The sequence below is a fragment of the Phascolarctos cinereus genome, unplaced genomic scaffold (assembly GCF_003287225.1).
Source record: "Phascolarctos cinereus isolate Bilbo 61053 unplaced genomic scaffold, phaCin_HiC Scaffold_4;HRSCAF=312, whole genome shotgun sequence".
Lineage (NCBI taxonomy): Eukaryota > Metazoa > Chordata > Mammalia > Diprotodontia > Phascolarctidae > Phascolarctos > Phascolarctos cinereus.
The window spans coordinates 726,035,604-726,052,654 of NW_027555847.1; the positions used below are offsets into that span (position 1 = coordinate 726,035,604).

At 47.3% G+C, this 17,051-nt stretch overlaps 1 protein-coding gene across 1 annotated transcript in view; it reads right to left on the reverse strand.

Annotated features, from left to right (window-relative positions):
* MED15 (mediator complex subunit 15) overlaps window positions 1-12,604 on the reverse strand; it is a 90,821-nt gene extending 78,217 nt beyond the window's left edge. The window contains 1 exon segment of the mRNA XM_078154491.1: window positions 12,439-12,604. Coding sequence (XP_078010617.1) covers window positions 12,439-12,506 — 68 coding nt within the window. The 5' untranslated portion in view covers window positions 12,507-12,604.
* Between the last annotated feature and the right edge of the window lie 4,447 nt (window positions 12,605-17,051).

Sequence of the window (17,051 nt, forward strand, 5' to 3'; positions counted from 1 at the left end):
TTGTGCAGGCAGAGGGGTTTGCCTCGGCAAGAAGAAAGGGCTACCTGTTCATGTGAGACAGGGTTGGAGGAGATAACAGGGGAAGGTAATTGAGAAGGTGAAAAGAGGGAACCCTCAAAGAATGGTCCCAATTCTGTCAGTGAAATATGAGGCCAGATTCTCAGTTGGGAGGGTAGGAAGGGGGTTCATGGGGGGCTTAAGAAGGGATGAAAAGATTTGGAAGAGATGCTGTGGGAGGGGGGAGAGTGAGTTCATTATGGAGGTGGGCTAAACGGACTGCCTTGCTGCAGTGAGGGCCCAATTCAGGTCATGTAACATAAATCTGTAGTGCTTGGGTTCATGGTTTTCTGCTCTGTTTAGCAGCATGTGAACAAGTTCAAAGGCTCGATGGTAGGAGTGAGCCAGGGCTGAAGCTTGACAAGGCAGGACTGGCAATAAGATAAGGCGGGAAAGGACTCGAGAGAAGAAGACAGTGTAGAGTTAAACTCACTCATCGAGAAGTCAAGATGAGGAAGGGAGGAGAGCGTAGCCTCTGCAGGAGCGGTGGCTCAGCGTCTGGGGCTACACGCCAGAAGGAGGGAGGGAATAACAACAGATTATGATCAGATGAAGGATCTAGGGGGCGATGTCATCTCTGTATGCAGCCTAGGGACAACAGAGGTCGTGAGAAGTAAGCTGAAGAACAGAGAAATTACAGCTTGTGAGGGATTATCAATATGAAGTGTTGAAGTCCCCTGGTGGGAGGGCAAGGGCTGGGGAAGAGAGAAAGCCTGTGAACCAAGCTCTGAAATCTTCATCTGTACAATGACGGGGACTGAACGACATTCTCCACTCCTCAGTGTTTCCTCCCAGTTCAAGACCTAGAATTATACCTCCACACTTCTGCTCACACTGTTCCTTCTGACAAATTTCTCCCAAATGGATCATTTTAAAAACTGATTCTCTCCTCTGCCTCTTTAAGAAGTGCTCACTCACCAGAACCAAGAGGACTTTGTACACAGTAACAGCCACGTTATGCAACTGAACCCTTCTCAGCATTACAAGGATCTAAGACACCTCCAGAGGCCTCGGGATGGAAAATGCTGTCCACGTCCAAAGAAAGAACCATGGAAGTCAAATCGCTATCATTTATTTTTACCTTCTGTTGAGTATTGTTTCATCTTTCTGATGGTTCCTCCTATTGGTTTCAATTTTTACTTACAACTTCACTAATGTTTAATGGGTATGTAAATGTAAAGCCTATATCAGACTGTGCGCTGTCTTGGGGAGGGTGGGGGGGAAGAAGGGGGAGAAAAATTTTCAACTCAAAAGCATATGGAAGTGATTGTTGATAAATCAAAATAAATTAATAAAATGTTTTTAAAAATTAAAAAAAAAGAAGTGCTCACTTGGGGCAGCTAGGTGGTGCAGTGGATAGAGGACTGCCCTGAAGTCAGGAGGACCTGAGTTCAAATCCGGCCTCAGACCAAACACTTAACACTAACTTTAGCTGTGTGACCCTGGGCAAGTCACTTAACCCCAACTGCCTCAAAACAAACAAACAAACAAATAAATAAATAGTAAAAAAAAGAAGTGCTCACTCATCTGACTTCATGACTCTGCATTCTACCAACATTTTAGACTAGGGGTCCACAACCTACAGCCTGCTACCTGTTCCTTCTATGTCTGAGCAAAGAATGGTTTTTATATTTTTAAATACAATAAAACTACTTTAAAATGTAAAAAGCATTCCTGTTTTAGACCGCATTCCACCTTTACCAGCCACTGCCCACCCCACTTCCCCACAGAACCTCCACTTGGCCCTCCAGAACAATGGGGTCATATTCAAATTGAAACCAAGCCAACTGCATATCGACTAGGAAACCACAAATTAACATTCTCTACATTTATTGTACTTCTATTTATTTTGTTAAACATTCACCAATGACATCTTGTTTGTTTGTTTGTTTTTAGGCAATTGGGGTTAAGTGACTTGCCCAGGGTCACACAGCTAGTATGTGTCAAGTGTCTGGTCCGAGGCTGGATTTGAACTCAGGTCCTCCTGACTTCAGGCCGGTGCTCTATCCACTGTGCCACCTAGCCGCCCCCACTAATGACATCTTAATCTGGTCCCAGAATACTTGTGAGTTTGACACCTCTGATTCTAATGGCAGAGGAAGTTCATGCCCTCATTTGTGGAACTTCCACTCTGAGGCCTCACTATCTGTCCTGGTGACCGAGGTCGGAGTGCAAACATACTCAGCCAACATCTGTCTATCAGCTCTAGGCCTGACACCAAAACATGCTTTACCTTTGCATCCCTTCCAACCCTCCATCTCACCTTCTGTATGCCGTCACATGAGTGAAGGATGAATGAGGCAGGAGGCCTGTATCTCAATGAAATAAAAGGAAAGCGCACTTGTTCGAGCCGGGCGGCAGAAGCACACGTGTTGTTCTCCCCCCGACTCCCAATCGCTTATTCTGAGCACAGTGAGCAGATCAACATTTCCTCTGCTTTCGGAAAGACCATGGTGGCCAAATTCCCTATCACCACACCCCTGGTCTGGCTGCCCCTCTGCTCTGTACTGCCTCCCCTATTAGGAGGGTTCTTAGCCTTTTCTGCATGCTAGCTCACTCTGGCAGCCCATCATAAAGTGGGCATAATAGCCTCTGTCTCTCTAGGGTTGTGGGAGAGTAAAATGAGATAATACTTGTAAAGTACTTTGTAAACCTTAAAGAGCTCTCTAAATGCTAACTATTATTAGAACAATGTTTTTAAATGCATAAAACAAAACACGTGGGGATTACAAAGAAAACCAATCGTATTGAAATATAGTTTTCAGGATATTTTTTAAAAATAAGTTTGGAAACTCCCTGCCCTACTAAAATGTAAGTTCCCTGAAGGAAGGAGCTATCTCACTTGACTTGTTAAAGGAGGTTAAGAGGGGCGAGGGTCCCCTGAACTTGTCTTTTTAAGCGGCCATATTTTCCAGAAACACTGGACCCAGAGTATGCAGGAGGCCTGAATGTGTCGAGGACAAAGCTTCCTCTGAGCTGCCATGTACTGTTTGCATCCCAAACTGGACTGCCTGCTGTCCTTGGGAGTCAAGACGGGTACCAGTCAGTCTGCACTAACCTGGGAAACTGATGGTGCAGCTGGGACGCTTGGAGATGAGCAGACCAGCCCATCGCTATAGTCTAGCAGTTCCCAAGGGAAAAGAATGGGGCTTTTGCCATGGCCTTGCTCCTTCCCTTGGCGGGGGGGGGAAGTTGTCCCTTTTCCCACCTTTACTGTACCTTTCCCCGCCCAGGCCACACCCCTTCAGATGTAGATTTGCATTTTCTCCTCTTAATTCCACAGCCACAAATACCAAACTTGTTTGTGAACTCTTTGGGTTCCCCATGCGTGTTCATTTCTCTCGTAATAAACCTAGTTTTCACTTGGTGAAGTTGCAATTGCCTGTTGACAAACACTGGGTCCCCTGCCCTCAGCCCGAGCCTTGGCTCAGTCAGTGACTGTCTCTCGGCTCCCTTTGGTTCCCTAGTCACTTACTCCGTTCTCCTAGAGGTAACACTGGGCTCTCCCAAACTGCATCAATGGGGCACAAACTCCAGAGTTTTGAGTACAGGCCCTGGACCACACCAGCTGTCTGCCACTCAAGTGTCAAGCCCAAGCTGGGCCCAGACGTTGGCCACCAGGGGATGAGGACCACTGACTAAAGCATGGAGTTGGGACAATCTCCAAGGGATGAAAGAGCTAGAACCATGTGACTGAAAGGGTCATGGATCTGGGGTCAGAGGGGAGGGCTTCATGTTTAAGTTCAAAATATCTGTGTGACCTTGGGCCTACTTTCTCCTCTGCAAAATGAGGAGTCCTCCAGGTTAAAATTACTTCACAACAGTACTAAAATTTTTGCATTTCTAATACGGCAAATATTGATAGAAACAACCCACATAAGCAACAGCTTTGGGGGGGTCTTCAATAATTTTTAAGAGGGTAAAGGGCTGAAAATGTCTGATGTTAAGCCCTATGACCCATGAAATCGCAGTGCTTTGGCAGTCCAGCTGTCTAAGACAGAGGCTGGAAAATTTTTCCTGTATAGGGCCAGATGGCAAATATTTTAGGCTTTGTGGGCCAAGAGGTAAAAGTGAGATTATGTGGGTACTTAAATAACAAAAAAAAATTTTCCACAAAATTCAAAATATAATTGGGTGCACTTTTTTTTGTAATACAGGCCTCCTAACGACAGAAAAGAGTGGAATTCTTTTGGGGGAAGTTACATTTTGCTTAACTGGGCTCAAAGTCAGTGTTCCCTATCGTCAAAATCAAATACAAACATTCATCTGCTAACGCTGATCTGTGATGAGCTTTTTTACATATTTCAGCTTTGAAAACGCCTTTTCGCACAGATAGGTATTGCTGTATACTGCTATTAGTACAAAAGCATATGATTTTAACTGAGCATATTCATTGCTTACAAGGCGTTTCTAGAATTCTATTAGATTTTTCTCTTGATATCTGCCTTCTGACATGTCATTACATTATAGATTAACCACTTCTAATTGAAGGTTAGGTAGAAACTCCTTAATAGTTTGAAATACGGAAATTTCTTTTGATTTGAATTGAGAAAACACTGCCGGAACGATGACTTTAGAAAACAGATCCCCTGAAAATGTGTGTAGCAATGGGAATCTCGCTTCTTGTCTTCATCTCTAGCAGCACAGGAAGTGTACAACACATGTCAACATTACTTGTGAGTCAAGCCATGTTTGCTGTTGTTCAACTGAATTTACTGCAGTAGAAGCTTTGCAGATAAATGCTGCTTTGCCTTGTAATTTTAGGCTGAATTCATTAAGAAACACTATCCACTCCGCAGCAAAAACTAGTTTCCACAGTATTTTGCTCAAGTGATTCAGGGCTGCTCTCATTCAGAAAAAAGTCAACCTCTGCTCTGAGCTCAAAAAAGAATTGTTTTCCCCTTTTCTTGTTTTGACAAGATCAGTACGTGCTGTTAAATAAAATGTATGGCAATATGCCCGGCACTCAAAATGCTGCTGGAGTCATCACCTCGTCACTGCTGTTTAGAACGTGCTACAGGAGTGCTGAGCATCTGCAGCACCACACAGGGACGGTCTTGAGTGTAACTGCCTCACTTTGTTCTTGCAAAAGCAGCCACGGACACCACAAACTAACGAGTGTGGCTGTGCTCGCATAAAACTTCATTTATGGACATTAAAACTTGAATCTCACTTAATTCTCAGGGGTCACAAAATATTCTTCTTCTTTTGAGTTTTTTTTCCCCCCAACCATTTAAAACCATAAAAACCATTGTTAGGTGAGAGGCCAGGAGGCTAAGGGCTGAGCCATGGCCTAATATGTGCCTCCCAGCCAGGCTGTCAGTCTCCTCACTGTTCTTGTGACAGAGAGAGAGAGAGAAAGAGAGAGAGAGAGAGAGAGAGAACAGATGTTATGTGGTTATTGTGGAGGTGTGAACTGGACCAACCACTCTGGAGAACAATTTGGAACTATGTCCAAACGGCCATAAATCTGTGCACACTCTTTGATCCAGCAATGCCACTGCTAGGTCTGTACCCCAAAGAGATTAAAAAAAAAAAAGGAAAAGGACCTTATAGGCACAAAAATGTTTCTAGCTCCTCTTTTTGTGGAAGCAAATAACTGGAAATCGAGGGGCTGCCCGTCAGGTGGGGAAGGGCTGATAGAAATGTGATGGAATACTATCATGCTGTGAGAAAGGACAAGCAGGATGGTTTCAGAAAAGCCTGGGAAGACTTATACGGACTGAGGCCCAGTGAAGCAGGCAGACCCAGGAGAACACTGCATGCAATAACAGCAATGCTGTTTGATGACCAGCTGTGAATGAATTAGCTCTTCTCAGCACTACAATGATCTAAGACAATTCCAAAGGGCTCATGATGAGAAATGCTCTCCATCTCCAGAGAAAAAACTGATGGAGTCTGAATGCAGATCGAAGCAGACGGTTTTTTTTAATTGTCTTTTTCTTGTCTGTGCTTTCTTTCACATGGCTAATGTAGAAATATGGTTTGCATGACTGCACATATATAACCTATATAAAACTGCTTGTCTTCTCGATGAAGGGGGAGGAAAGGGAGGTAGAGAATTTGAAATTCAAAATTTTTAAAAACAATTATAAAACATTTTTACATGTAACTGGAAAAAAAAATTTCTTTTTTTTTATGGGGTTAAGTGACTTGCCCAGGGTCACATAGCTAGTAAGTGTTATGTGTTTGAGGGCAGATTTGAACTCAGGTCCTCCTGAATCCAGGGCCGGTTCTCTATCCACTGCGTCACCTAGCTGTCCCGAAAAAAATGTTTTAAAAAAATATTTTAAGTGTATGTGATATGTGACCTGGGCACTTAACCTCTCAGAAGAAGTGTGTTTCCTCATCTGTAACACAGTGTGCTCCATGCACTCTCTGCTTCCTTGGACTAGTGAGACAGGAGGAGCTCTACAGACATGAGGGTGGCCTGTCCTAACAGTGGAAGGGATGATCATAGGGAGCACCTATCATTACAACAGCAGCAGCCTTACACGTATGGAAGCAAATTAAGATTTGCAAAATAATCTCCTCACATTGCTTTCTGTGGGGTAGCTGGCACAAGTCTCCTTCTCATCCCCATTCACCAGAGTTCACTGAGGCTCAGGGGGTCACGGGCAGAGTCGTCTACAGTCTTCCAGCAGCACTCAAAGCTGGCGCTCCTTACTCCGAATCTTCCCCCCCTTTCACTACGTGCTGCCGCCCTGTGCAACCCCATCTACCAGGTAGGGACAAAAACCTAGCTTGTTCAGTCCTTCTTCTACTTGAACCCTGAACGCTGAAGGCTGCTGAGCACCCAATTCCCCAGAGCACACCTTCTTGGTCCTTTTCCTCGGCCTCTGTGAGGCTGCTCTCTGTACGTTCTCCTCTCACTTCTCTGAGCACTCCCTTCAAAATCTCCTCTGCTGGGTCTCCATCCTCCTCACATCCTCTAGCACCAACTAAGGATGACTTGGTCATCCCAAGAGCCATCTAAAACCTTCTTTCATGTTGCCTTCCCTCGGTGACTATCCATCCCAGTGGATTCAACCATGATCACTACGCATCCCAAATCTATATACCCAGCCCTGAAGTCTCTCCTGAGCGCCAAGTCCCATGTTCCCAACTACCTGCTGGGCATCTCCAGCTGGACGGATCTCAGAGGCATCTCAGACCAGGCATGACCAAGAGGGAATGTATTCTTCCCCCCAAGGCCACCTCTCTTCTGAACCTTTCCGCTTGCACTGAAGCCATCAGTCTAATGATGGAGGTCAACCTATCCGGCACCCACAAACCCTTCCAGCTTCACCTCACGCCATTCTCCCTGTCATTCATTAAGAACCCCTCTGCCCCAGGCACAGGCCACACGGAGACAAAAATGACACAGATAATCGTTTCAAGGTGATGACTCAGGGGAAACACTATGCAGTGCCCTTTGCTCCACACTGGACCCTACCGAGCCCCTGATTTCACTTGCCTATGCCTCTCATGAGGCTGTTTTTCCCTGCTGAGAAGGCCTGATCGCTCCCACCTCTCTGAATCCTGCCCACCCACTCTTCCAAGTGAGATTTAAAGGAAGAGCTGCCAAATCCTCAGCAGAGCCTCTGGATTCCTCTCTCCTCCCCCCCAGACCTCTGCTGCCCATTCTGCATTCTGCCTGGGCGCCCCCTTTGGCTTCCCTACACCTATAAGATCAGTGAGAAGGGGTAAGGGTGAAGACTGATTTCCCTTTATTTCTCCCCATAACACCTTGCCCAGAGCTCAGCAAAGAAAAGGGACATAAATAACGATCACAGAGCGATGGAGCAGCATACTCCCTAAGACTAGGCCGCAGTCTAAGCTCTGCCTTGCTTTCTTGCTTTAGCGTCTCAGCATCTCCCACAAGCCACCTTCCAGCTATCCTCCAGGAATCTGCCTTCCCCTTTAAGAGGCAACAGTACCTTCACTGACATGGCAAGGTTCTTCTGGATGTGGAACAGTGCCTACGCTGTGCTAACTCAGGAGATGTACTGCTTTTTCTTACTCTTTTTCACTTTTTTTTTGTAACAAGAGACGGCTTGCTGGGTAAAGAAGAAGAAATAGATCTGGAAACAAAGATGATTAAAAAAGAAAGATATCACCACCACCAAAAATCATTTAAAATTCAACTGCTCCCAGGGCCTTTAATCCTGTCCTCCAAGCACAGCATGCCTTGGGGGGGGGGGGAGAACCCCGCTACAATCTGCTCTCCACCACTCAGTCAAAACCACAGCATCTCACAAGTTTTGAGCAAAAGAGGACCTTAGAATCACTAGTCACTCAAAGAAACTATGTGACCTATTCAAAAGGCCACAGCTAACTGTTAGCAGCAAACACCCCAGGGTCTTGCATGATTTTTAAATTCTTCATGTGACTCCCATGCTGGACTGTTAATTAGGGGTGTTGTAGGAGAATCACATGGAAACAAACAAAAGGGTTGGGAATCAATTAACTGCTGACTTCTCCAGATTACTTCTATATTTTCTATATTAAAAATTGAGAGAAAATACACAAACCTCCCTAATGTGGTAACACTTGAATTAAAATGTCTAAAACAATAACCCAACAACTCAGACTTAGGTTATGACCCCACGACATATGCTCTGTTCTCAAAATAATTCAATTTTTAGAAGACTTAATAAGTATCTCCTATACTCAGGCCAATCTCTCTGCTGACCTCCAGCCTTGCATCTCCAACTGTCTTTCAGATACCTCAGACTGGATGTCCAATAGACATCTTCAACTCTATCCATCTAAAACAGAACTCCTTATCTTTCTCCCTAAACCCACATTCCCTGTAGAGGGCAACATGATGCCCCCAGTTCCCCAGGCTCACAACCCCAGGAGTCATCCTGGACTCCTCACTATCTCTCACCTCCCCATATCCAAGCTGTTGGCAAGGCCAGCCAATTTCACCTTTGCAGCATCTCTGGAATGCACCCCCTTCTCTCCTCTGACCCTGCTGTCACAATAGCCTAGATCTTCATCACCTTGGGCCTTGATTTCTGCAATAGCTGCTCGTCTGGTCTGCCTGGAGTCTCTCCCCAGGCCAATCTATCCTCCATTCAGCCACTAAAGTGATTTCCCTAATACACAAGTCTGATCCAGTCACCTTGATACTCAAACTCCAGTGGCTCTCTATTGCCTCTAGGAGTAAACACTAAATGATCTTGTTTGGCCTTCAAAGCCCTTCATGAACTAGCCCCTGGCTACCTTTTCCGGTCTTACACCTTACTCCTAACATGTACTCTTTGACCTAGTGACGCTGGCCCTCTGGCTGTACCACAAACAAGCCATTTCATCTCTCAGCTCTGCCCATCTCTGGCTCTCTCCCATGCCCAAACTGCTCTCCCTGCTTTGCTTACCTCCTCACCTCCTGGCTTCCTTTAAGTCCCAACTAAAATTCCACCTTCCACAGAAAGCCTTCCTCACCCTTCTCAATTTCAGTGTCTTCCCTCGGGGTAATTATTTCCTATTTAGCCTGTCTATAGCCCACTTTGTATATATTGATTTGCATGTCGTCTCTCCCCCGTTAGACTGTAAGCTCCTTGGGCACAGGCACTGTCTTTTACCTTTTTGTATCCCCAGCTCTTAGCACATAGCAGGTGCTTAATAAATTTAGGAATGATTGATTGGTTGGGGATCTCAAAATGAAATACACCACAATTACTGCCCTCTACAACCTTGCTTGGCAAAGCAAACCTTAAAGGACCACATACATGCTGGCTGTCATTATAACTTATAACTCTGGAAATCCGCACAAAGGAGGCAGGAAGAACCAATTTCCATCTGAGGAGGAAGAGTCATGGAGGTCAGGGTTCAGGTGGCCCTTGGCAGAAGAGAAGCGTTTCTAGGCAGTGGCAGGAGGGGAGTCCATTCCAGATAAAAGGACAAGGAGAGAAAGAGAGAGCATGAAGACACAAAAGGGCCTGTCAAGAAACAGCAGACAAACTTTGGATAAATGTTCTTCCTGGCCAGACACTGGGCTAGGTGCTGAAGGTACATGAAAAGGATCACAGGGTCTTAGATCCAGGATGGGGTGGGCCCACAGAAGCTCTCCAGTCCAGCTCCATCATTAAGCAGATGAAGGAGGCCTGGCAGTGAGCTCCAGAGACAGGGAAAAGCAAGTGCCCGTCCTTGCCATATCACAGAAGGTTTCATTCCTGCTGCCATTGCGAGATGGCGCCACACAAAGGCGGAAAACTGGTGCGTTCTCTTCCTCCTCTGGATGAAGGATCATGTCTTTCAATGTCTTCTTTGTCTGAGCACGAGCGAGCCATTCAGCAGCAGAGCAGGGAAGGAAGCTTCCTGGAGCAGAGGCGGCTCCTCTCTGTCACTCATCCCCATTGCCTAACCCAGGGGCCAGAATACAGTCGGCACTTCATAAGGCTTGCTGAATTGCATGCCGGAGTGTGGACTTGATTCAGTAAGTGGAGCTGAGTCACTGGAAGATTTGTGGCAAAGGAGGGGAATTGTGGAAGCCGTGGAAGCAGCTGCAATGGCAAAGCCCCTCACCTGCACTTGTGGTCAGGCAGACCTGGGTTCAGCCACCTACTTACTAGCTGCTTAGCCCCAGGGGCAGGCACCTCTCTGTACGTTCTGGGTTGCCAAGGCCGAGACAGGCACAGGGAACTGGACCGCAAGAATCTTTCCTCCTCATCTCCCACCGGGCTACACTACTCTGGGATTTCTCTGACTCTTCCCCCTACCCCAGAAGCTCATTATAGGGAAAACCTCATCCTGCAAGACCCCATCCTCCGTGGGACTTTACCTCATCACTGTCTATTTGCCTCAGTTTCCTCATGTGTAAAATGAGGATAATAACAGCCCCTCCCTCCCAGGGTTGTCATGAGGATGAAGTGAGATCATCATCAATGGCTTAGCCCGGTGCATGGCACATAAAAGGCACTATATACCTGCTGGCTACTGTTATTATTATTACTATTACTCTCCCCGCCCTCAGTTCCTCTGACTGGAGGGTGGAGTCGGCTACTCCATTTAAGGAGGGTTAGCTCCTCATTCCTCACCTGGCTCCCTGGCCCGGTACCTTCTTCCCTTCTGGCTTTGCAGCCCTGCTTTCCGGCTTCCTTTGAGGGGCTGGATTTTAAGCTCCTTGAGGGAAGGACTGTGCTATTTCCACATCTGTTTCCCCAGTGAATGCTTCCCGAAGACTGACTTTCCTTCACTCAGGAAGGCCAGCAAATCTAGGTGAGGCTGGCTCTCAGGAAGAGGCCAGCTACAGATCCTGGTGACAAGGCACAGAGGGGGAGGAAGCAGCAGCTAGAGAGGTGCAGAGAAGCCTGCCAAGCAAGGCGGCGGCAGCTGGCTCCCAGGCGCACGCATGACAGCCCAAGAGCCGTCGCGACCCCGAAGGCGTCAGCGGTCACCGCAGGAGCCGGGCAGCTCTGCCTGTGGCCAGAGGCCGGAGGGGATCTGAACCCGGGTGCCCGGACTACGGCGCCGGGCTCCTTCCACGGGACAGGCTCCTGTTTTCAACTGATTCTGCCGAACTGTTTGTTGGAAAGGTGGGGAGAACACCAGGAAGTGACCGGTTTAAAATCAAAACCTCAACAAATCTTACTTTTTAAAAGCACGGGGGCAGAGTGCGGTGCCGAGCTCCCCCTCCCCCCATGTTAGAGGGGGAGGTTATCCTAGCCCTGCTTGGGGGGAAGAGCCAGGATTCGAACCCAGGCCCACCAAGTTCCCACCTCCGACCCGGAGCCGGCCCCAGGCTGCGGGGATCCCCGGAGGAGTCTGGAGGGGAGCGGCAGCCCCCGGGAGGCACAGCCGGCGGGGGCGGGGGCTCTCACAGGACCTCGTACCTCTCCCCGGAACCCCACGGCCGCGGCTCGGGCAGAGCCTCCCCCGCTCAAAGGGCACCCGCGTGGGAACCGCGCTCCCCCGGAGCCCCGGGGCCCCCAGGCCGGGCCGGGCCGCATACAATGGGCATGAGTCACAGCCGGGTGGGGTGGGGATGTCCAGGGGGGCGGAGCAGCGAGGTCAAAGTGCCTGTCACGGCAGCCCGCACAAGGATCCACAAGCGCACGAAGGCCATCGCCCGGGACTCGAACCTTCCTGGGGCTCCCGGCTTTCTTTCGGGGGGGCAAGACGGCCCCCGGCGGGTCCCACCTCCGCGCCTTTGCCCGGCCCCCTGCCTCCCCGCCTCGGGACGGCCTTCCCGGCCACGGCAGACTTTCCCCGGGTGCCTCCTGAAGGGCAAACGGAGGCCCGGGCCCCCGCCTCGGCCGTCCGGGCCCGGCCTGGGGTCGGCGGCGCCAGCAAAACAGCGGGAGGCCGGGCCCGGGTCCGAGCCCCGATGACAGACGGCCCCGGGGCTGCGCAGGGAGGGGGCGCCTCGCCGAACCGGGCCACGGCCCTACTCACATTTGACTGACCAGCTTCTGGCGGAAGGAGGCGCTGCGCCAGTCGCTCTCCTGGCCCGAGACGTCCATGGTCCGCGGCCTTGCCCGGCCTCCGCTCCACTCCCGCCTCTCGCCTCAGGCGCCGCCGCCGCCTCCGCCGCCGCTGGGAGCAGCCTGACCCGGAAGCCGCCAGGGCCGCGGAGCCCGACCCGGAAGGGAAGGCGGGGCGGCGAGGCGAGGGCCGACAGTGCGCCTGCGCGGCCGCGCGGCCTGCCGGGAGATGGAGTCCCCGGCGCGGCACGTGGGCGAGCGCGGGCGGGCAGCCCCAGACACGTTCTGCGGACGAAGCGCCGGGATCCCGAGTCCCGGGCCCGGAGCCCTACCCGGCACCCCGCCTCCCGGGACACCCTGACGAAGCGCCTGCCCCATACGGGCGCCGTGGCGGGGTCTGCGGGCTCCGAATCCCCCAGCCTCGTTGTCTCTGGTTGTGCCGTCGGGCCGCAGAAGATGCCTAGTCCCACCTTGCACTCCCAAACCCCCTCCCCCCCCCCACGCTTGGCTGCTCCACACCCCTGTGGAAGCCTCTGGACACTGTCTCTGGAGAATCAGGGTCCTACCCAAGATGCGGTGCCTGCCTAGGACGGAGCAGAATGCCCCCAGACCTCATCTGACTGTGGTGGGGCACAGAGCAGCAATCACATCCCCTCCTCAGTCCTGCCCAAGACTGCACCCACTTTCTCTCGGCAGGCGTAGCCCACTGTTGACTCAGATGCAGCTTACGGCCCACTTCTTGCTTTATTTTTTTAAAAAAAAGTCCTTTTTCACAGAAACTGTTACTTAACCATACCTTATACTTAATGAAGTTGGGTTTTTGAACCAAGTGCAAGTTTTTGTATTTCTCTCTCAAACTTCGTCTTTCAGATTCAATCTGTGCTTCTAGCCTGGCAAGATCCTTCTGGATCCTGACTCTCATAATAATAATAATAACAACAATAACAACAACAACAACAACAAAAATAGTATTAGTAGTAGTAATAGTAATAATAATGATAATATCTGCAAGATATCTCTGTTCTCTCCTAAGATAGATATATCCACATAGGCTGTTTAAATATATAGATTTGGCCGGCAAGTGGCAATGAAAGATATCTCTGAAGAAGACGGCAGACTAGATGTTTTCTCTGATCTTCCTGATCTCTCAAACATCTCCAAAATAGGAATTGTGCACAAGAGATAAAGCAATTTCAGCTGTTTCCAAGGTCTAAGACACCAAGAATCCTAGTGAAGTTATAGATCAGCAGAAAAAGCTTATCCCCAAACCCTAACTCACTCAATACTGTCATACCTTCCTCCCACAGCCACAGCTCACTATGCCTACAGAACTGCAGAAGCCCACTTAACAGATCTTCAATAAAACACAATTCTACTACTCCCCCTCAGAGGACCAGAGAAAACCAAAGTACAGAAGCTCGCCTTAGTCAGGAGAGCAAAATGACAACACTATCCCGTCACAGAGCTCAGTCAGAGAACTGAGGAAGAGAGGGACCTGGGACAGGACATGGGTATGTAACTGAGGGAAAGAACATGACATCACCTGGGACCCTTTCTGTCTGCTCAGAAGTCACTTGGGCATAGAAATTGACACTTGATTCACGTGAATTGCCTGGTGTGGCTGAGAAGACTTTGAAGTCCAAGGAAGCCACACTGAAAGAGTGACATAGTATTTAGATTACCGAAGATCTCAGGAAGGAGAAAACCTGAGTGTAAGCAAAGAAACCAAAAAGGAAGATATTGGAATATGGTTTCCAGATCAGCCAAAAGAGTCCAGGTATCTGTGAATATTTCAAGACATAGGAAAATTAATTAATACCTGATGAGGCACAGGAATTGTAATTGGGAATAAGCATTCCCAAGAGAACACGGAACCACAGCAAGATGTTTCCAAAAGAGAAATAAGAATGGTTAAAGCACACTTTATGCCCTGCCCAGCAGAAATAATTGGCACAATAGAAAACTTGAATCCATGGTGGCGAGTCTCAACAAAGAAGGAAAAGAGAAAATAACTGGGAATGTAAACACACAAAAATGAAAGATAATCTGGAGAGAAGAAAAGCAAAAAAAAATCAGTATGTTAAAAGAAAACGTAATCTCTATAAAAGCAAAACCTTGATCTTTTTAAAAATTTTTATTGATTTATTTTGATTTATCAACAATCACTTCCATATGCTTTTGAGTTGAAAATTTTTCTCCCCCTTCCTCCCCCCCACCCCCCCAAGACAGCACACAATCTGATATAGGCTTTACATCTACACACCCATTAAACATATTTTCACATTAGTGAAGTTGTAAGTAAAAATTAAAACCAATAGGAGGAACCATCAGAAAGATGAAACAAAACTCAACAGATGGTAAAAATAAGTGATAGCGATTCGACTTCCATAGTTCTTTCTTTGGATGTGGACAGCATTTTCCATCCTGAGGCCTCTGGAGATGTCTTAGATCCTCATAATGCTGAGAAGGGTTCAGTTTAACAATATTAGTCATTGTATAACGTGGCTGTTACTGTGTACAAAGTCCTCTTGGTTCTGCTCACTTCACTCAGCATCAGACCATACAAGTCTTTCCAGGTTTTTCTGAAGTCAGCCTGTTCATCATTTCTTATAGCACAATGGTATTCTATTACATTCATATACCACAACTTGCTCAGCCATTCCCCAATTGATGGGCATTCTCTCAATTTCCAATTCTTTGCCACCACAAAAAGAGCTGCTCAAAACATTTTGATCTTGAAGACAATATGTAAAGATAATTTAAGGATTCTGGGTCTCTCAGAAGAACATGGCAGTCAAAAAAAATGAACACCATAATGCAAGAAATAATACAATAAAACTTTGGATAACTTCTGAACACAGAAAACAAAGTATCAATAAATATTATATTAAGTGCCTACCATATGCCAGGCACTGTGCTACGCCCTGGGAATATAAAGAAAAATATAAGACAATCCATGCCCTCGAGAAGCTCACAATCTAATGGGGGAAGACAACCCATAAAAAGAATCTGAAAAGAGGAGTAATGAATGGTTAAAGAGAGGGGAAGCACTGGGGGGGGGAGAAGAATTAAGTGCTGCATCCAGGATGAGAAATGATGAGGAAGTGAGAGTTTCTGAGTTGATTTTGTCTTGCTCATGAAGTCCAAGGAAGCAGTGAAAAATGTAGGAAAATAGCCATGATGATAGGATAGGAGATGAAAGGGTGATAGGATAGGATAGGAGATGATAAGATGAATTCCCAGGGTGTCCTCTTCAACCTGGGGATCTAGGAGGAGCTCTGGTAACAAAGTGCCGATCAACAATCTACAGATCTCCAGGAAAACAAGCAAACAACCTATACTGCAAAGGACAAGACACACAGTAGTTAAATTTAACAGTTGCAACAGCAAACAACAAATCCTTCAAGTAACCAGGAGAAACACCTTCAGATACAAAGGAAAGGAAGTTCAAATAACACAAAACTATTCTGCACCCACTAAAAACCTTAGGAGGAAATAGAATAATGTGTTCCGAAGAACCTAAGGTGACCTACACTGCAAACCTAAGTCTAATCATATTTTTTTAAATGGACGTTTGTAACATTTCTAGAAAGAAACTCAAATCATCTCAAAATACAAAAAGAGTAAACAAATATATCAACCAAGAACAACAAAATAACAATAGAGACCATGAAGGGATTTCTCTTTGAAAATTCCTAAGGATACAAATATGAAAGCAGAAAGCCGATAGATAACATGGTGGAGTAAGGGGTGAAACCCCAGGAGCTAAACCTCACAATACACTGCCTGCAGGTGAACCACTGTTTTCTGTAGAACTAAATTAGAGAAAGGGAGGACACGAGCGCGCGCACACACACAGACACACACACACACACACACACACACACACGGTGAAAGGAGAGGAAGAGAATTGACTGAAATATGTCATATATGCTGATGAAGTCAAAGGTTAGTGATGAAGGGAAAGTAACTCCTCATCATCTTTTAGGGAGAAGAGAGCCCATGGAAGAATGAACTAGAGAGCAAAAGGAGGGAGTGAAACAAGGGGGGGAAAAGAGGAAATCTTGTTTCAGCAGTGGAAAAGGGTACCGCTCTCACAGAGTGCCACTGTGATGATCCATGTGGGAAGAGAAAGACTCTATAAATGGAGATGAAGACATTATAGTGGGTATAATCTGTAGGGATCTGGTGTGGAGAAAGACTACTTATCCTACCCCAGGAAAAGGTGAATGGCAACTGATACCATGAAGAATAGAAGAGCATGGACTCAGGCAGAACATTGCATGACAAATGGGAAAAATGACTCTGGGAAGGGCAAAGTTAAATGAGGAATTGCACAATCAGTAACAGAGGGAAATTCCTAGCTTGGGGCAGTAGCTTCTGTATCATGTGCAGGAACTGTTATTTCTAAGAGTGAGGTGCAAGGGGAAAAGGGGACTAGAGGCAAGATCCCTGAGGCAAAAAGGGCAGGGGAAAGGAATAAATATTTAGAGTGTTTATTGTGTGCCACGAGCTGTTCTAAGCACTACACAATATATCTCACTAACATAGAAGCTACATAGAAGAACCCAAAACTTCAAAAGC